General features: G+C 44.7%; 1 protein-coding gene across 12 annotated transcripts in view; it reads right to left on the reverse strand.

Annotated features, from left to right (window-relative positions):
• Positions 1-339: 339 nt before the first annotated feature.
• LOC118288616 (BAH and coiled-coil domain-containing protein 1) overlaps positions 340-18,691 on the reverse strand; it is a 64,874-nt gene continuing 46,522 nt past the window's right edge. For 4 of the 12 annotated variants that reach the window (XM_035614899.2, XM_035614894.2, XM_035614897.2 and 1 more), the window contains 18 exons: positions 16,966-17,907; positions 15,593-15,762; positions 15,364-15,500; positions 15,026-15,142; positions 12,201-12,315; positions 11,666-11,900; positions 11,333-11,527; positions 10,389-10,562; positions 9,971-10,254; positions 8,311-8,437; positions 8,096-8,210; positions 7,493-7,568; positions 5,232-5,340; positions 4,994-5,110; positions 4,740-4,901; positions 3,042-4,294; positions 2,626-2,862; positions 340-2,519 (listed from right to left, as the gene is read on the reverse strand). In XM_035614899.2, the coding sequence (XP_035470792.2) occupies positions 2,310-2,519; positions 2,626-2,862; positions 3,042-4,294; positions 4,740-4,901; positions 4,994-5,110; positions 5,232-5,340; positions 7,493-7,568; positions 8,096-8,210; positions 8,311-8,437; positions 9,971-10,254; positions 10,389-10,562; positions 11,333-11,527; positions 11,666-11,900; positions 12,201-12,315; positions 15,026-15,142; positions 15,364-15,500; positions 15,593-15,762; positions 16,966-17,907 (4,775 nt within the window). In that variant the 3' untranslated portion in view covers positions 340-2,309. The remainder of the gene's footprint in view (positions 2,520-2,625; positions 2,863-3,041; positions 4,295-4,739; positions 4,902-4,993; positions 5,111-5,231; positions 5,341-7,492; positions 7,569-8,095; positions 8,211-8,310; positions 8,438-9,970; positions 10,255-10,388; positions 10,563-11,332; positions 11,528-11,665; positions 11,901-12,200; positions 12,316-15,025; positions 15,143-15,363; positions 15,501-15,592; positions 15,763-16,965; positions 17,908-18,691) is intronic. The other 8 variants (XM_047328030.1, XM_047328029.1, XM_047328031.1 and 5 more) reach the window with 5 other exon arrangements.

The following is an 18,691-nucleotide window of genomic DNA, read 5'->3' on the forward strand; positions in this document are numbered from 1 at the left end:
ATTCCCCTCTGAGAGGACCCTCTGAAATAACTCACCCTGTTTGTTCTTGTCACTTTCAGTGAGGAGGGACTTACCTTACTCTACCACATTCATATCAAACACATATGCACACACTATAATTGGTGAATGTGCTAACATTTTTATTACCTTGAAGATTTTGGTTTTTGGGGATTTTTTTGCAGAACAAAATAATTGTTTATACAATCTGATCAAATTAAGTTTTGGAAATGGGTGCAAAAATGGAGAGTGTAACAAATGTGTTGCAAGGAAATGGCAGATGCAGTAAGATGAAAGGGGACAGAGCCAAAATAATAGAATTAATTCACAGAGGTTTGTGGATGAGAAGAATCCAGTGTTGCTTTATTTCTTTTCACTACATGGCCTCTACAAGACCAGTTTTATTTAAGAAATGCAAATGCGACATCACACCAAGAAAAACAATGTCACATTCTCATAAAGCGCTCTTGGCATGAACAAACAGCAACAATGACAATAAATAAAATGTTGGCGAACAAAATAAAACTTTGTGTACAAAGAATACTCAAGATTGCATAAACAAAACAAAAACAGAAAAAAAATGTACTTGGCACAAATTAAATAAATTTAAGTAATTTCCAGATTGAGTGAACCTACTCTATATCCATTGCTTTGTGAATCTGATTGTCCTTCACAGTTAGCATTGAGTATGTGCGTGTACTGTACAAAATAGACAAAGATGGCTGATGAAACTAAGATAGACTAATTCCAACAGTGTCAGCACTCAACATCTTACTTTGTCAGTACCTTGACCTTCATAATCACACTCCCAGGTGGCCTTTTGCTGCATATGTCTGTACTAAACAAAACTGCAGGTACATGTGCAAGAAACCATTGTCACAATGCAAAGCCAATATATATGCAAGTATATGCAAGGACAAGTATTCTAAATTACCAGTGATTTTCTGATTTGAGTTCAGTACAGGTGCTTGACATGTTAAATTTAAATAAAAGAAATAAAGGTTTTAAAGACACTTTGGTATTTTGTAAGTAATAATGTGCTAAACTATGCATTCATGAGTGCAATGCACATTTAACACGTTCATTTGAAGACCCAGTCTTGTTCTAAATTTATTTGAGTGGACATAATCATAGTGATGCCGGGACACTCATCACACACAGATATTGTGTCGTTACGGTACACTCATATCATTACTCTTAAATCATTTTTGACCCGTGATTGCAGTCCAGTGGGATCTGCTTTGTGACGATGACGACCAACTGAGAGGTACATAAATAATGTTTTTCTCTTGTTTTTTTTCTCTCATTTGTTTTTTAATAGGATAACAAAAATGCAAGGTTACAGAACATTTATACCAAAAGCCACTTGACCTATTTTTAAACAGGATGACCCCTCTCTCTCAGAAAGTGAGTCCTATCCTGTTGTAGACTAAATCCTTCTTTCTTTGTCTGTGCTCGTTCTGTCGGTCTGTCTCAGCAGGGCATATGCAGTGCAACACTAACAACTCCAATCTTGACTTCCCAAAGCAAAGGAAAAACAAGGTAATGTATTCCACACCCATATAAAAATAAATCAATCGCAAACATGGAAAGATACATCTCATATATATACAATAAACTCCTATATAAAATAGCTTTTATGTACATATAGACAACAAACAACAATACAATAACTGAACTGTACAATGTACACCTGAACAGTTAAGACAGGCGAGAGGTACTTAAGTGTATGGCTTGATTGGGAAAATTTCAAAAATATTTACATACATTAACTTTACATCCTTTACATGTTTTCAACTTCCCTGGAATGACGAGGTCTAGGTAGAGCCTCACTCTCATGTCCATTCCCTCAGGTAAGGCTACCTTTAAAGAATTGGTCCACTGAGACTCTACAGCCTCATGTTATTTTGCTCGGTCCAATGCAATCTCAGCTCTCCTTTGGTGACATATGATAGAAGCTGGAAGCATGAGTCCTAAAACCAGCTATGAAGCTGTCAATCACATGGGATCTATTAAAAAGAGATTAGGTCGACGACTGAAACGCCAGTTATTGAATTTTGCAATGCCTAGGAAGACCCAGACTTTCTACTATTCCTTTTGAAAGGATCAACTAGTTATGGACATCCCCTTCACTTCTAATAAGGTTAGATGCCAATAGACTCCAGTGTTTAACCTTAGACAGCCCTGCATTGGTGCTGACATTTTGTCCATGGATCCTTGATGCATACCCAAGGAACAATTCTCGTCTTCCATGGCTGAACTGTCTTGTAGGTAAAGTCAGAGGAGTCCTTCAGTAGTGTCCTCGTGGAGGCTCAACACAGGATGGAAACCCCTTCAGCAGTGACCAACTGACCAGTCGTGGGGTCATACGTCCCAGCCAGGTAGTAGAGGTCTGAGGAGGTACTGTTTGGCTTCTGAATGCGAGTCAGACACTCATACTCCTCCCTGCTCACAACCTGGCACTTATGAGAGATTGTCTGGACGTCGTTCTCATCCTCATGACATGACTGGTAGAGGGCATACTGGATAGGGAGAAACCAGGGTTAGTTTAAATCCAACAAATAAATAATTCTCTATTAATACCATATTAACAATCTCCATAAAACTTTGACCTCCGTAATGACCAACCTTGCCATCTCGATGCCTTTTGCCTAGCTTTGTCTCTTCAGGGTGGTAGAACCACTTGACCTTTACCACCATGCTGGAGGTCCAGGATTCCCAGAAGTTCTCAATTCGCCCAATGTATGGAAGATTTGGACGTCCAGCTGAGAGGAACACAGCACAATCTCCCACTCTCACTGTGTCTCTGCCTCGTACAATGGCCTTATAGAAAAGTTTCCTGGCCTTGCCCTTTAGACCTCGCCTCTGTGGAAAACCAGACACTTGAACCAAACTTCTTTGATAATGAGGATTATTATTGACATTTCTTCACCTCCAGTGACATAGTATTCTACATTCATTGAACTGATAGTTTTAAAGCAAAGGAGGACACATCTTTGCTATATTGCTTCTATGCAATAGAATTATAGAAAGGCAATTCTCACCTGTGTAGGATTTCCTGACCATCTCCACATTTGTCGTCCTGCTAGGAATGCAGACATCTTGGGCCGTGGAATAAACGAGGTGTCATCTGTAAGAATCCTAGGTTTCTTCATGAATTCCTTAGGTCTAGGGGTGGAGCTGGTGCATTCTTTCCTCTTCAAAGACTTGCTGTTGGAGATCTGGTCAGTAGGGCCACCTTTGGTATTGGAAACAGCGACAGCTTTGGCCACAAAGGAGTGCTGATGCGGCCTTGAAGAAGAGGTGGGTTCAGATGGTTGCAATAGCCCCCGGTGAGAAGACAGACAACTCTGTAGCATAAGTGTAGAACTGTCCTCATCCTCTGAGCTGTAGGATGAATCATTGTCTGAGGAACACAGGCTGGAACTGGAGATAGAGCCTGAAGAGGAGGAGCTAGAAGAACCAGAAGAGGAGGAGGAGACAGAGAGACGAGATAGGAAACTGCCAGTTGTCCTTAGTCCTCCTGAGGTTCCAGCCAGTGAAGCCCTCCTTCTCTCTTCCTCTTCTTCTTCTTCTTCATCATCATCCAGATCAGAGTAGGAGCTGTGACACTCTCTGTGGGAGCTGAAGCCCAAGTCGCTATACTCGCCCAGACGCAGAGAAGGGGAGGGCTTTCTTTGGTGTGTGGTTCCTTTCAGGAGAAGTTCGACCCTCGAAGCACCACCCTTTTTGTTGTCTTTGACCAGAAGGACTGGGTGTGAGTATGCCTCTGTAGTGGTCATACTGCTCACACTGGAAGATCCACCTCGCAACAGTAGAGCCTTGCTGTTTTTTGTCTTGGGGGAGGTCACTCCTTCATGATCTAACTTGACAAGGAACTCTTGTCCAGACTTCCTGACTCTTGGCATAACCAGCTCATCTTGCCTGCGCTTCTGGCCGTACAGCCCACTTCTGGGGCCCAGAGATAAATCTGGACCTCCCCCTGTAGACTGAGTACAGAAGGAGGAGAAGCCATTTGCAATGCTACTAAATGAGTCCACCTCAAAGGAGCTGCTGCTAAAAAGGCCCTTGGCTGGGATGGAAGCCAGTGGCTGAGTTTGAGGCAAGGGAAACAGGTCATCCTCCTTCCCTCTCAAGACCTTCCTGGGTGCCCCATTGAGTTGGAACAGATTATCGGACGTCCTCTTCCTGTTGTTGGCCAATGAGGGCCAACCCAGGAAAGGTGAAGGATTTTTATTGGCACTCTCAGCCTGCTGCTGCTGTTGCTTTTGTTTTTTCCCAGAGCCCTTTGGTCTCCCTAGAATGAAAAAAACAAACCCAAAAAACATATCACATGTTTTAAAACACAGTACAATACAACAGCCCCACGATACGTCCTGTTGGTGTAAATCTACTGCTGCTCGGTTTATGTTGACATTGTCAGCAATGTATTATTTTAACAATTGGGTAGTTTTTTGACCCCACCACAATTCCTATGCATAGTGTAGACACAAAATTTGGAATACCACTCCATATAATGAATATGTCCAAAAGAGCAGGAATGTTTCCATATGATATAATGTGCTCTATAAAAACAAAACATTTATGTTTTATTCAACGTAAGCCTTACACACTGTAGCTTAAATGATTTGTTGGAACTAGCAGATAAATGATTATAATGCAAAATTTAATTTTCAATGATTTATTCTAACTGAGCTAGCTTCAAGGTAACTGAAGTGAAAATAAGTGGTGTTTATTCCTACCTGGTCTTCTTTTGTGAATGTTTAGCGTTTGACTATTGGTAACAGTATTGATAGTGTTGAGTCTGTCGGTATGTCTGTCACTGATGGGGGCCTGCTCCAGACTGGAGCTTCTCTTGGTTGTTGTCCCAGTGGGTACAAACGGAACCGGAGATGACTCCCCGCCTAAATGACAAGTGGGTAGAGAATTATTAGCATTTGGTTTAATTGTAAAATTAAAGGGCACATTCCTAGATACAAAGAGAGAAAACACCCACAGTGAATCTGGTAACCTGGAGGCAGGAGGCGGATGTTTGGGAGAGAAATCTTCCCTCGGTCTCCATCATCAAACTCTACCATCACTCCTCCTTGCTTCCCCTCATCAGATGAACCACCTGCAAGGAACACATTCACACTTCCTCAGGTGAAAAGTGATTGTATGTGCATGCAGTAAAATGGAAAATTGAAGATATAGAGGATACACAGAAAAAGAGAGGGAAAAGGTTGATTTCTCACCTCTGCGAACATTGCCTGGATATAAGCAGCGAGAGCGTTCGCTCCAGTAAGCACACACCCTGGTTCCCTCACTGAGCATAGCCTCTGACTCTGGACGTATATCCAGGACCTTAAAGCCAGACCAAAACATAATTAAGATTCATTACATGCTGCACACAAGCACACGCACACACACTGAGAGCAATGGAGCATTGTGCATGGGCAGCCACTGTGCCACGTTTCCAAGCGGCACTTATCTCATGCCAATGTGCCAGTCAGGGCTGAAAAGAACGGAAGCCATGATGCAGTAAATCCTGACTTGCTGAGTAATACTAAAGAGGGCCTGAATAGAGGGCTTGTGATTGCAGGTTGCCAGATCTTCCCTCCAACAATGCAGGCAGCTCCAGCATCCGCCACTCAGTGGGGGCTCTTTCAGGTTGCTTTCATTTACTGTTGCCATGGCAAGGGACCCTTTGACTGATGAGGTGTGGATGTGGTGTTGGAGGGTGGGGGGTTACATGGGCTAGGAAGAAGAAGTTCAGTGAAAATGTGGGTATTGGTGTCAAATAAATGGCTTTTGAACTAATTTAAAGACAGGTCAAGTGGAAGTATGGCATAATTAGAACCAGCTGCTATCGAACAAGTATTTAGATATGATTAGTGCTTGGTGTAGAAATTGTAGGAGAGAAACTGAGATCATATGAACAAGTTTACATACAGTAGATTAGAGAAGGGGTAGATAAGCAGTAAAATAATAAAATGAACAGCAGCAGAACAACAGGAACCTGATAATTATTGATCTTGTTGACAGAATGCAATGATATGTCTTGCCATATCTAATATTTTATGTCTATCTTTAGATTTATACCAAAGAAATATATACAAGTAATAGTAAGTCAGATGTAAAATGTGTATTTGAATGCTATGCACCCACAACAAACTAATCTCAGTTAACTTTTTTTTTGTAGACATTCTCTCAATGAATATTTAGAAGGATGTTAAGTGAATCATTTGTCTGTCTGTCTGTATGTTTGCAGTATTACTTAGAATTCTATGGACAGATTTTCAATATTTAAAAAAAAAATCAAAGATGGATCTCAGGCGTGGTAACAGGTGATTACATATTGGGTATTTTTTTAAGCATTGTGAGATAGGGAAAAACTGCTCATCTTTGTCAGAGGGCTGCGCCTTCTGAGTGCTCTTGTTTATTCTGCTTTACTTGAAAACCTTTTGGGTATGGCTATTGATTGCTCATGAAAATGTATGCCAGTTAATAGCACAAGTCAATTCAGGCTGCGCTTCACCATAATGACAGGAAATTCAGCTGAAACTAGTTTAGAGTGGTTATAATTACTGCTTTATCATTCAAAACTTTAGATAAAATGAAATCAAGTGTGAACAAGGCCATGTTAGATAATGTCCCTGAGCAATCATCTCGCCCTCTTGGTTGTGAGTAATCCAAGGCACAGTCATGGCAGTTAAACTCTGCTCTACTCTTCCAGGGTCATCATCTTCTGACACTCTATCGTGTGTAAACACAACGTCCTGAACCCTGTTTTGGCAGTCATTGAGACTTATTTCCATAGTTGGAAGAGATGTGGGTAATGAAGGCTTTGTGTTTGGAGACCAGAGTTCATAGAGACCAGTGTCTTCTCATTCAAAATATGGGACAAAAGTCGCCTGCTACAGTAAACACTAAAACTCCAATCTGGACATCAGGAAGTGCTCAATGCAAATGAATACCAGCCAATAATGTGCTTTGGTTTCTATCATGTATAATAATGTCTCATTACATAGATGATTTGGAACTGAGTGTGGATTTAACATACACATTATCTCAAGAAAAAGGAGAACATTTTGTTGTGAAAAAGAAAAAAAATATATTTTAAAAAATGTAATCTGAGCCTTTTAACTACTATGTTACTTTGTCTAGTAGGAATGTAAGTAACCATCACCCATTTATAGTCCAAAACATGAACAGATCCAGGTGTTGGTGGGATTATTCCACCCAAAAACAGAGCTGGGTTTAACAGACACTCACATATATAAACCTAAAGAGATTTAGAAGGCCTCAGTGCTTCTAAGAGACAGTCAAAGGAAATTGATAGAGACAAAGCAAAGGAAATGACAGAGCCACAGAAAGGCTGGAAGGCAATGGAGAAATGTAAAGAGGGTGAGGAGGATGTTCAAGTGAAATAGACGTGTTGAGCGACCCAGAAGCCCAAACAAGTGGTAGCTTTTCCTGTAACAAAGAGCGTTTTAGTGCAGCAGGGTGAACTTACAGCTTCCCGAAGCAGTTGCTCCAGTGAATAGATTCTTGGGCGGTTTCCTCTTTCACCATCGATAACAATGCTAAAGCTAAAGAAAAAAGCACAGAGGAGAAAGAATAAGATGAGGCTATTTTCAGATGCTTGTATTGTGCTTGCCTGGATCCCATGTCATATGTTACTCCCACTCTGCTTTTGTTATAGCATCCCTTGGCTACTTCAACCAGAGCAGTCGTATTCATACGCAGAGTTAGGTGTGGGACCATGCATGGTTTGTTATGTAAGAAAGAAAGAGGCAGAATTTTGGATACTAGTGATAACTGCAAAATTCCACATTTGGATTTGCTGATTGTAAATACGCCTACCCCAATAAACTTACTTAACATGATTTCTTTTATGATTAGTTGATGTCTTGCTACCACTTCTAAACATACCTCAGCTACTACATAGGTTTTTGTAAGACAAAGGTGCTAACATTTTACTGCAATTTGAAAGACTGAAATAATCCAAGTCTGTTAATTTGCACATAGGTATTTATATGACATCTACAAAAATGTTCTATTGCCTTATCTACATTGCATTGAAAAAAATCTCTTAAACCATTGCACATGTGCTTACATGTCTGGGAGCTCCAGAGTATGGACCCTGGCAGCGTAGAGAAGCTCATCCTCCTTGGAAATCAGCACCTTCAGTCCATCGGTTAAGCGTTCTTTGGTCAGGACACAGTTAGGAACTACATAAGGAAAACAAAACATCTCAATAAATATTTCAAAATCACGGACACTATGTGCTGTTTGAAACACTTATTCAAGACATGCAGCGTTATCTCTTACTTTCAGGGCTTTTGTTGTATGAACAGCTGCTGTCTTCCTCTTCTTCTGAGAAGCTGCTTCCATCCATCTGAAAGCCCTCATCTGCCGCAAAGCTTGCCAGAAGCCGACTCACTGCTCTTCCCTTTGGCTGTAGAACATAACAAAAGGAACGGACAGCAGAATAAATGGATGCAGGGATGGATAAAAAAATTAAATTAAAAATAATGTGATGATATAAAGTGTGAAAAAAGAAAGAAGAAATTCTTTAGCTTGCAACTTAAAGTAGCAATTAACCACAGGGGACTTCACAGTGCCTTTATCGTGTCCTATCAGTGGCCATTTTAATCTTACTTTTTTTTTACTCAGTCACAGTAGAAGGTGTGAGACCTCCCCACCCACCTCTTTCCCACAGCTCCTCCCAGACGCTTACTCAAGGTTGTGCAATGTGCAAAGTATTTTTAATAGTTCTACAGTAAAAGTCTTCTGGGGGAATGGTTCTGGGACAGTACGGCATCACCAGATTTATGAACAGAATCTATGAAGGCTTGGATTTTGTTTGGCAGTTTGTATGTGCCTTGTCCCTGAGTGAAGATTGAGTGGTTTTGGCTGGACCGACCAAAGCCCACGGCTAAATCCCTGAATGACCGTGACTGCGTTAGTGAGTGACTGACAGAGTTGAGTTTGTGAGAAGTTACACCATTAGTCGGCCAAAAATGTCCCCATTGGCTGTTGCTCTTTCAAACTGGATTGCACTCACAGCTTCTGTTAATCAGGGTGCATTTACAGGAAGTGTTGCTAGCTTAGCACACTTGTTACTGAATTGGCCAACTTTACACATCCCCTTAGCAACTTTTTGTCAAAAAAGCCTTTGTCACAAATCCACTGAGTTTCTGGACAAACCGTAGCCACTTTCTGTGGAAGACAGTCGTCTGTATTGCCCTGCAAACAAGAGGCTCACCCCTCTCCCCATCTGCTCTGTTCAGTGAGTGGCAGAGAGGAGGGGCAGCAGTTTGCTACCCAGACTGTTCAACGTGTGAGAGACAAAAGCTGCTTTCACAAATGTAACTCAACCCCTGACTTTTCTAGACGCTACCTGGAAGTGCTGCATTTGAACTAAGTCAATCCGTTGGACTAGACATTAAACAGATTTTGGTCGGCCAGCTCCCTGGTACAAGGTCCATGTGATGTCCAAATGAGCAAAGGTGTAAATAAAGCCAGTCATTCAGTACAATTCACAATGAGTGAGTGGGCGTGTTGATGCCGTTTCTATCATGTCTCCTGCATGCTACAGGTTTGGCACCACCCCTCTCCTAAACCAAACAGTTGGTGTGAAAAAATCAAAAATGGACAGTCTCTGGTTTGTGCTACATGTTTGAAAAATCAACTCCTGACAATGTCCAGACCTGATTGTTCAGACACTGTCCAGAATTCATATGTGGGGGGGGAAAGGCTCAAAAGAAAAGAATCATGCGAGATCGCCCAATCTTTTACTGTCATGCACATTTCTGTGATGACAAACGTTAAAAGACCAACCAAAAGGTTTAGTATCAAGTTATGTAGCGTGCCTATTATGTATGCCATTTTTTATTATTTCAATGTCAAAGTTGCTAAATTGTAGAAAATCTAAGCAACATTAGTGTTTTCAGCATCAAAATGTCCACTAAAAGTAGCCTCTGCTTACCTTATTGATTGCGCCTCTCAACATGGTGCTCTTGCGGGTTGCCCTCTTTAGCCTCTCACTGGTGGTCGGGAAGGTGGCCAGTCCCATGCTCCTCCGGTAGCGTTTGCCTCTGGTACCAAGGCTGCCCCAGCGAGGCTCCTTAGACCGGGGTGCACATGGTCTTCTAACCCCATCAGGCCGGTGATCTTCACGGTGGTTTTTGACTGCAGTGGACTGGCCCATCCTACAGGGGGGCTTCTCCCTTACTTTCACCACCCCCTCTGCTCCAGACAGACTCTGGGAGGCTGTGGAGTTCAATTAGAGAAACAGACTTAGACCAAGCTAACAAGCCAGGAGGAGAAACACAAAACAGATGCTTCCCATGAGTATAAGGGGCAGCTTTGTTGACCCATAAATCAGTTTCAAAGGACAGTCTTACCATAAAGCTCCTGTCTCCGTTTTTTGTTCCTGGCTTTCTGATTGGCCTCCAGTTTTACAACAGATGAGGGACTCGGACCTGTCATGGAGGAGCTAGAAGTGACGTCTCTGGGGGGTTGGGCTCTGTAGTGTTGACCTTCATCAGTGTCATAACTGCCTTCATCTTCTTCATCATCTAATGGAGATGCAAAACAAAACACCACAGAGATGCTACTATTAGGTAGGTTTTATGAACCCGCTTGGCTTATCAGATCCATCCCTTAAGTCATTACCGACCAGTGAAGTTCTTTAACTTCCTCCATCCTTTCACAGGCACTTCATTAGCATATAAGTAAATAGTTTAACTGTTCATAGAAATGAAATATTAAGTGCTTTACCTCAGTGGTATTTCCTGGTGAAAAACCCACATGCTATGGATCTAGTGTGCAAGGAAGTGTAGTGGTGTGTGTGTGTGTGTGTGTGTGTGTGTAACTACACTTTCCTAAAGCAGCTCTTTGACCCAGTCAGCTAGTCTCCAGGGCTGTCAGAGCCTCTCACAGGCAAGTGTCCACAGCTGCTGCTGCACATCTTGCCCAGATCAGCCAACAAGGCTGATCGCTGAGGTGTCAAATGTCCATGCACACCGTGTCGAGTACAAGACATTCATCACTCGCCCCTGATTGCTTTTAAAGTGATTCACTGCACTAATTTTGTATTTCTGTGTAGGATTAATGTTTATATAATCTTTTCAGCCAGCCTTAACAGGTGGCTGTTCCATCATTCACTTTCAATGCTAGCCAATTAGAAGTCCCCATGTGGTAGTAAAGGAGAGAAGCCAGAAATCAACAATGCCACTCCAGAAAGGGTCAAGGCCAGGACAGTGTTTACCACTGAGCAATGGGTTGCCGGTTTCATAACCGGACACAGTTCATGTGTGTCTCATGAACTCAGTATTCACTGCCTCACCTGGATCAGAGGAATCGCTCTCTGCAGGGGAGCTCTCTCCCTCTGCCATGGCCTCCTGTCTCTGGCCACGGAGAACCCTCGATCTGGGCTTGCTCAGGCAGGAGGAACCCTGTGTCAGGGTGGTGGAACCCTTTTTACGTCCACGTAGCACCAGCCCAGTCCAGCTCTCCTGAGGGCCACTGTCTACACTGGCTGCTGAGAAAGTTTGCAAAACCGAACCCGGGTCAAATCTAAGTGAAGTTCGGTTGAACTTCAGGAAACCAACAGTGTGTAACTGAATAAATGAACAAAGCAGCGTGCGGCACAATCAATATTGTGATTTCCAGTATCTACCTGTGTCACTTTGTGCACCAGACTCTCGCTGGGATTCCACTTTGCTTGTGCCCTGGCCCCTGTGTCCATGCTTGGGGTTGGAGTTGCAGGGAGAAACCTCCTGGTCCCTGGAGCCAATCCCTGAGAGATTCTTTTTACCCTGGGCTTTCTGTTTGAGCTGAGCCACATCACTAGCCAGCTTGGAACTGAGCACACTGTGAAGACTGCTTTTTCTGCAGCCCTGCGCTTTTATCTGCTGTAACAGAGAGAGATGAGAGAGCCGGTTACACTCCCAGTCACAGCAGCTGCAAAAGCATCAGGACGTCAGAGGTAGAGGACTCTCATTTGCTCCCACGCAGAAGAGAAAAAGGACCGGCAAAGACCTCAATGAAGAAGATATTAATATGGAGAGCAGAGGATTTGACTCTTGAGGGTAGCACCTAATTAGAAATCATGTGCAACAAAAGAATATATCAAACGCAAAGAAACAAAGACAGCCCACTTTCATTTCTAGTTGCAGAGAGGACATGAGGGAGGAGGACAAGGGGACCCTGACCTGTGTGCTGCTAAGTCGCTCAAAGCCACGACTGGACAGCCTCTTCTTCCGTCTCTGGCTGTCTCCGCCCGCTCCTAGGTCCTCTGGCGACAGGGCAAGCCCCGCCCCCATGGACCTGCCAGTCAAAACAAGGGAGAAGCATTCATTAGAGAAGAATGGTGGTGGTGTGAAAGAAAAAGAGGGGGTAGAACATCACAGGGGAAAACAGAGTTGAGTCACCTCTCTGTGGGATCTGATAACTCTCCTTCTCTGTCTGATGAAGAGAATGACAAAAAGGAGAGCCCAGTGTCTGAGCGGCACATTGAAAAATTGGGATCTAACAAGGAACCTGGGATTGTTTGAGGGCAGTGTGGCATAATAAGCCTTAACGCTATATCTAGGGAGTGTCCGCGCAGCCTGTGAAGCACTGCATAGCTTTGAAAGATACACTGAATGGTTGGAAGGCATGGCATTTGTTTGCAGCTCCATTGTTCTCGGCGAATATCATAGCTCTCCAGTTGCATTTTCATATCACTGTGGCACACTCTTTCCCCTACAGTGAGCAGCATCGCAGGCCAGCCACTCCAAATACCCCTTGAATTCCCCTCTGGAAGCCTGTCCATAGACCACACCGACATGAGCCAGGCAATGCGCAAACAAAAGATTAACTTCCCCTCTCCTGCTGTGCGTACAGCCTGGGAGTATATTTATATATATTTAATATTTTTTAACTCTCTGTTTGCATTCAATTCTGTAATTACTCATAGATTTGGATGAAATGTTTGTACACTGCCTGTGTGTATCCAGTGTAGGAGCACAACTTATGCTTGTTGGCCTTGATTTTGTGTAAAGCTGATAATCGGCATGTGTCTTCAACGTCTGCAACAGAACATGGAGAGAATGAAGGTGATTGTCTGGGAGCTGGACTGTCTGCCCGTTGACTGACAGGCGAGCGAAAGTGGTGGCAGTGAAGTGTGAGTTGTCCCTGTGAGGCAGATCCCGCCACGGCTTGCCTTCCGCTGCTGACAAACAAAATGTGACAGTGTCCCTCCCCTCTGTGGGGGGTTGGTGGGGCTGAGCGTACAGTGACTAATTAAACAGAATTGATTAGCAGGGTTTGCTGGCAAGCAGAACTTCTCTGCAGCCCCCCCCCCCCCCCAATCAAAGTAGCACCACAAAGGACCCCAGTGCTCTACCCACAGGCATAACAGAGGCATGCACAAAAAAAACCAATGCCTGAAAAAATGCTCAAAAGCACACAGCTGCATCCATACCTAATTGCACAGATGCATAGAAGGCACTCGCAGGGAGATGTGAATACATCTCGTACTCGTTACTCCGCCATGCACACTCCCTGTGGTTCGGATAAAATAAGCTTGAGGAAGGAGAGATACCAAAGGGCTGGACTGTTATCCACTGACCCACTGCCCTCCATCATAGCACCCAGGCATCAGCTTCTTGTTGTGGCATGAGTGGCAGGTGCAGTACATGTTTTTACATAACCCTGCCATGTAACGCAACATGGGGCTAATCAGTCCCCAGTCTGCTTGCCTGTTCCTTGCTCAGACAAGTGTCATGTCATTCTCTGCTGCATTGTACACACACACATCCGCAGACACTAAAGCAAGTGCACCCTGGCTGTCTTAAAAGATAAATAAATAAGTAACGGTACCTGAGCTGTGGCTCAAATTTTAACACAACAGAGGGTCAGACTGCAGTTTACCCGCGTGTTGGACCCAGCCCTCCCTCCACTGCACTTTGCTGCAGGGCCTTGGCCCGTTACCCTTTCATTTTGAGTGTCATTGTCACCCAGCATCAGTGTCCCCACTAAGTTCAGTGCTGGCCTGGCGAGGGGGCAGGGGTATGTGGGTGGAAGGAGAGTGGAGGTGACATTGCAGAGGGGCAGCTAGGAACACGATGGACCGTTGCCCAGAAACCACAGTGAGAAAAGGGAGAGAGGAGAAGACGGAGGGAGAGAGAATGCTGCGAGGTGACATTTAGTGCTCTTAGCCTTTCCAACCCCTGATGACAAGGCTAATTGAGGCCTATCAGCAAATCTTTATCCCCTAGACCTATTTGGTTTATCATTTCCCCCATCAAAAACAGCAACTATACCCATTATTTTGACTAAAGCTGACACTTTAACTTTTTCAAAAATGTTATTAAACACATTTTGAAGTAAAAAGAAGGGTTCTTTTTTTAAATATCCTTCTTCGTTTATCTTAGTCTGCCGTTTTTCTCACTGTATTCCACCGGCTGCCCCCCCCCCCCAGACACACACATGAAACACACGTATGAAAGCTCTAAATGTCAGCTTATCTCTGAGTGCCTGGACTGTCTGATCGTCACATTATCCTTTGGACCCCTGATGACCCCGTGGGCCTGTAATGGCAGTGGTGTGTCACATTCCTGCTGCTTACAGGAGAATTCACAGTACTCTAATTACATCCTCTGCCTGTCATCTCCCTCCAGCCAGCCAGCCACCTACCACACCCCACAGCACCCTCGAACACTGCCCAGCTAAGCTCAACATGCACTACAGTAATGCCACTGTGGTTTACAGTTTGCTGTGTTGAAACCTAATGACAGTGACGAGCGGTTTCCTGAGTTTACATATCAAGCGTGCGCAAAATATTCTGAACTCGCAACCACGCGCACGACTGACATCAATAATGCACCAATTAGATTAGAAATGTTTCAAGTGGACTTCCTTGAGTGGTTCAGCTGTGTTCTCCCAGTTCCTGTTTTTGCCAGTGAGAGGCAGTCCCTGTATATATGATGGGGGGGTCTTATCTGACAACACTGGACTATATCCAGCCAGCGGAGATGGGCTGAGCGATACTCACTTGACTTTTCTTTGGCCTTCTGATGAGGAAACTGGACCTGTAGTGAGGGTGGGTTTCCGCTTCCTTGGCCGCCCTGGTCCTCGTCGTGCTGGGCTGCGAGGTGTTTCCTCCTTCCTGCTTGCACATGCAGATGGAAACACACAAGAGGACAGAGAGGAACTCTTGAGATTCATCATATATCTAAACGCCAAAGGTTGGCACAGCAAAGAACAGAAAAAAATACAGAAACAAAACCTCAGTGAACAAGGAAACGTGTGAATGTTTTAATCACTTTTAAAAAATTTTATTGTGAAGGGTGGACATGAGCTTGAGGCAAAGGGGGATAAGATCATACTCACTGATGATCGTGCTTCCTCTGAAGTTTGGCCAGCTCCTTATGCTTCTCTTTGTAGCGACGCTGCAGCTCAGCCAGCTTCACTCGCATTGCAAGCTCAGGACCATCCATAGTTTCCATGCTACCTTTGGCTGGGCACACCTGACGTATAACAGCATTAGTAGTTAGTTTTAACGTTAAACAACAACTCTTCATACATTTCTTACAATGGCTCACAGTGGTCCCAGTCTTACTGGTTCATTGCGGGGTGTCCAGCTGCATTTCCTACGTAAGTTGAGGATCTTGCGGGCTGGGAAGTGCCGCCCTGAACCCGCACCGCTGCCTTCCTGGGAGCCCATCTCCAGTGCACGGGCTGTGGCCAGGGTAGCAAGGCTCTGGAGGTCAAACATCAGCACATCTTCTTCTGTTGGGGAACAATAGGGGGGAAAAAATTATTTGTGTCCAATTATGCCTGATTTGGAGACACTACAGCTGAACTAAAAACTTATGACAAAGTACGCAAGAAAGGTAGTGGGGTTTTGCGCTTGTGTGTGAGCTACGAGTGCTCTTTAAATTATAATTTCAGCAGTAACGATGATATATTGTGAATTAATTCTGCCGGCAGGGGTTACAGCATTATAGTGAAGATGGAGAAATCCGACACTGTCTTATGTCTTTACATGAATAAGAACGAAAAAATACTGGTCCTTTTTACTTTTACTTTTAGTTCTTGTTTTGGTGAAGACTATTGCTGCGCCATGTGCCACTTCTCAGAGCTGCCAACAGTATTGCATCACAGAGACAACATCACTGACTCCGGAATCGGTTGATGATACCTTTTTTATAGAAGCCTCTTTTGAGAGCAGTTAAATGCATTAGGATGCTGTGGTAAACACAAAACATCCTTTTGCCTGAATAAAAAAAACACACATGGCGCTTTGAAAACAAGGAAGCTTTTAAAGGCACTTTAAAACAATGGGGTCTAATTAGCCAGGCAATGCCCCAGGGTGCTCAAAACATCGACTGCCTTTGTGATTACACACTAACTTTCAGTAACATGTTGTGTTTGGGAGAGGAGCGGATTGCCAACTGGTGTGTCTCTGATTTTCCCTTTTTGTTTAAGTGTGTATTTGGAGTTGTGTGTGCGCCTGTGCACATGTGTGGATCAAACAGCGGCAGGATGGAGAGACAGAGACAGCTCCCAAAGGAAAGCTGGAAGGGAGAGAGGGAATGAGAACGGGAGGTGTACACCCCTCACTAGTGGTTCAGCCCTGTCTTCCTGCTTCTCCCTCTCCTGAGGCCTCTGCATCCTTAGAACAGTCTTTTAGGAAATAAAAATGCCTTTAACACACCAAAGAAGAGTAACGGCAAGCAAGCATGCAGACAGCTTCTCTGGGGACATGTTAGAATCCACCAGAGGCTCTTTAGACCACCAGGAAGAGAGGAGTAACTGGGAGGGAACACAGAGCGACCGAGGCTAGGCCTGAGGGGGGAGTGGGACTTTGTCACGGCGGATGCAAAGGAAAAGGAGTGTAAACGACGAGACAGAAATGCATTCTGTCGCCACAAGTGTGTTTCTGTGTGCATACTAATGTGTATGAGTAATGGAAGACCCGCTGTCCCTCACCCTGGCTTTTCCCACAGGTGCGCTTTCGCTGTTGCAGCTCCAGATCTGCCAGCTCGCTCAGGAGCTCCATACCCTGGTGGGGGTTGGGCTGCGATGGAGCAACTGATGGGGAGCTAAAGGGGAACAAGGGAAACGGAGGAACGTCTGTGCAGAAGGCAGCAGCAATCAGCAGCTCTAGACTCCAGTAGCAGGGCACAAGGGGTTTGTGGGGCACAGCGACATCTGCCTGGTTTCGACTAGGAGAGGAAGCTGAGGCAAGGGAAACACACAATAATTCCACCGCGGAATCATCAGTGGTCGCCGCATTCTCGTGCTGCTGCGGCTCACTGTCCTTTGCGTCGTCAGGGGCCACAGACTGCGGCTCAGGGACTGCAGGGGAAGCTGGGTCAAGCTCGATGATGGTGGGCAGCTCTGGCTCCTGCTCTCCAGGCACGTTGACCTTTTGAGCGTGCTCCACCTGGCTCCCCTCACCCATCGCCTCATCATCCTCTTCCTCTTCCAAGGTGATGACAGCTTCTGGCCTTTCAGACTCCTCTGTTGAAAGGGGGACTGGACAGGAAGCAGCCTCGCACACTGGGCTCTCAGCAGGGGGGCAAACCAGCACCTCTTCCTCAGCGGGCCTCTGCTCCTCCACCTCCTCCTTCCCAGGCACATAGTTGGCTGTTACCTGCGCCTCCTCTCTCTGTTCAAGAACTCTTTCAACCAATCTTTCCTCTGCTTCCTGCTCTGCTTCCTCAGGTGGGAGTGACTCTGAAAGGGGCCTGACCACCGCTTGGCAGTCTAGCTCCTCCCCCAGCCTGGAGAGAGACTCGGGAGCTAGCGCAGCAGGCTCTGCCTGGACTGCTTGCAGGTCGGCTGGCTCAGCCAGTCGAACATCCTGAGGGGAAGGCCCGCTCCTGTAGCCAATTGCAGTAGCAGGGTAGGTGTATCCTGGAGGCAAGTCTATAGAAAGAAACAAATATACATAATAGAATTATCAACATTGGCAAAAGGATTCTGATAAAACCTGCCACAAATGTCTCATAATGCTGTTATTTTGTTAGTAACATTTTATCTGATATACAACTGAAAGCCCTAATATTCCTGAAGAGATTGTTACATGCGGGGGTGTTGTGCAAAACTGAACTTCTTACATGTCTGAACTTAACTCCCTTGCTACCACTTAAATCGCACGGGGTGAAAAAAAAAAAGGAAACGGAAATGAAGTGGCACCCTGCCTTGATCTCCCAGCACTGGGATGGGGAGAGGACCACATGCAACCTTTTGTGAATGTGTTTTTTGAAGTGGGTCAGGCCTTTCGTTTATCAGTCTGCCCGACACAATTCCTCTGGCGTGCGGCGGCCGTTAGCTCGACATTAATGATGATGAAGAGAGTGCCGTGCCTGTGGGAGTGGAGGAGAGGCGAAGGCTGCTATTGAGGTGTTTCTCAGTCATTACTGAGGTAACAGTACTGGAAAGCCCCAGCTCAGCTGGCAGCCATTTTCTGCAGCTTAGAGCAGTTCAGTCAATCAGTGGCTTGCCAACAGAGTCACCCACGCACATTACAACAACACCAGCAGGAAAAACAGAGTGTTAACAACAGTGGCTGTTCTATTTACATTGGGTATCACGTACAAAGTGCTGCTTTATCGTAGAGTTCACTGTCATTATTACCTCCGCCAAGGAGGTCATGTTTTCATCTCTGTTTGTACTTTAGTTAGCAGGATTACGCAAAAACTACTCAAAA

The sequence above is a fragment of the Scophthalmus maximus genome, chromosome 17 (assembly GCF_022379125.1).
Source record: "Scophthalmus maximus strain ysfricsl-2021 chromosome 17, ASM2237912v1, whole genome shotgun sequence".
Lineage (NCBI taxonomy): Eukaryota > Metazoa > Chordata > Actinopteri > Pleuronectiformes > Scophthalmidae > Scophthalmus > Scophthalmus maximus.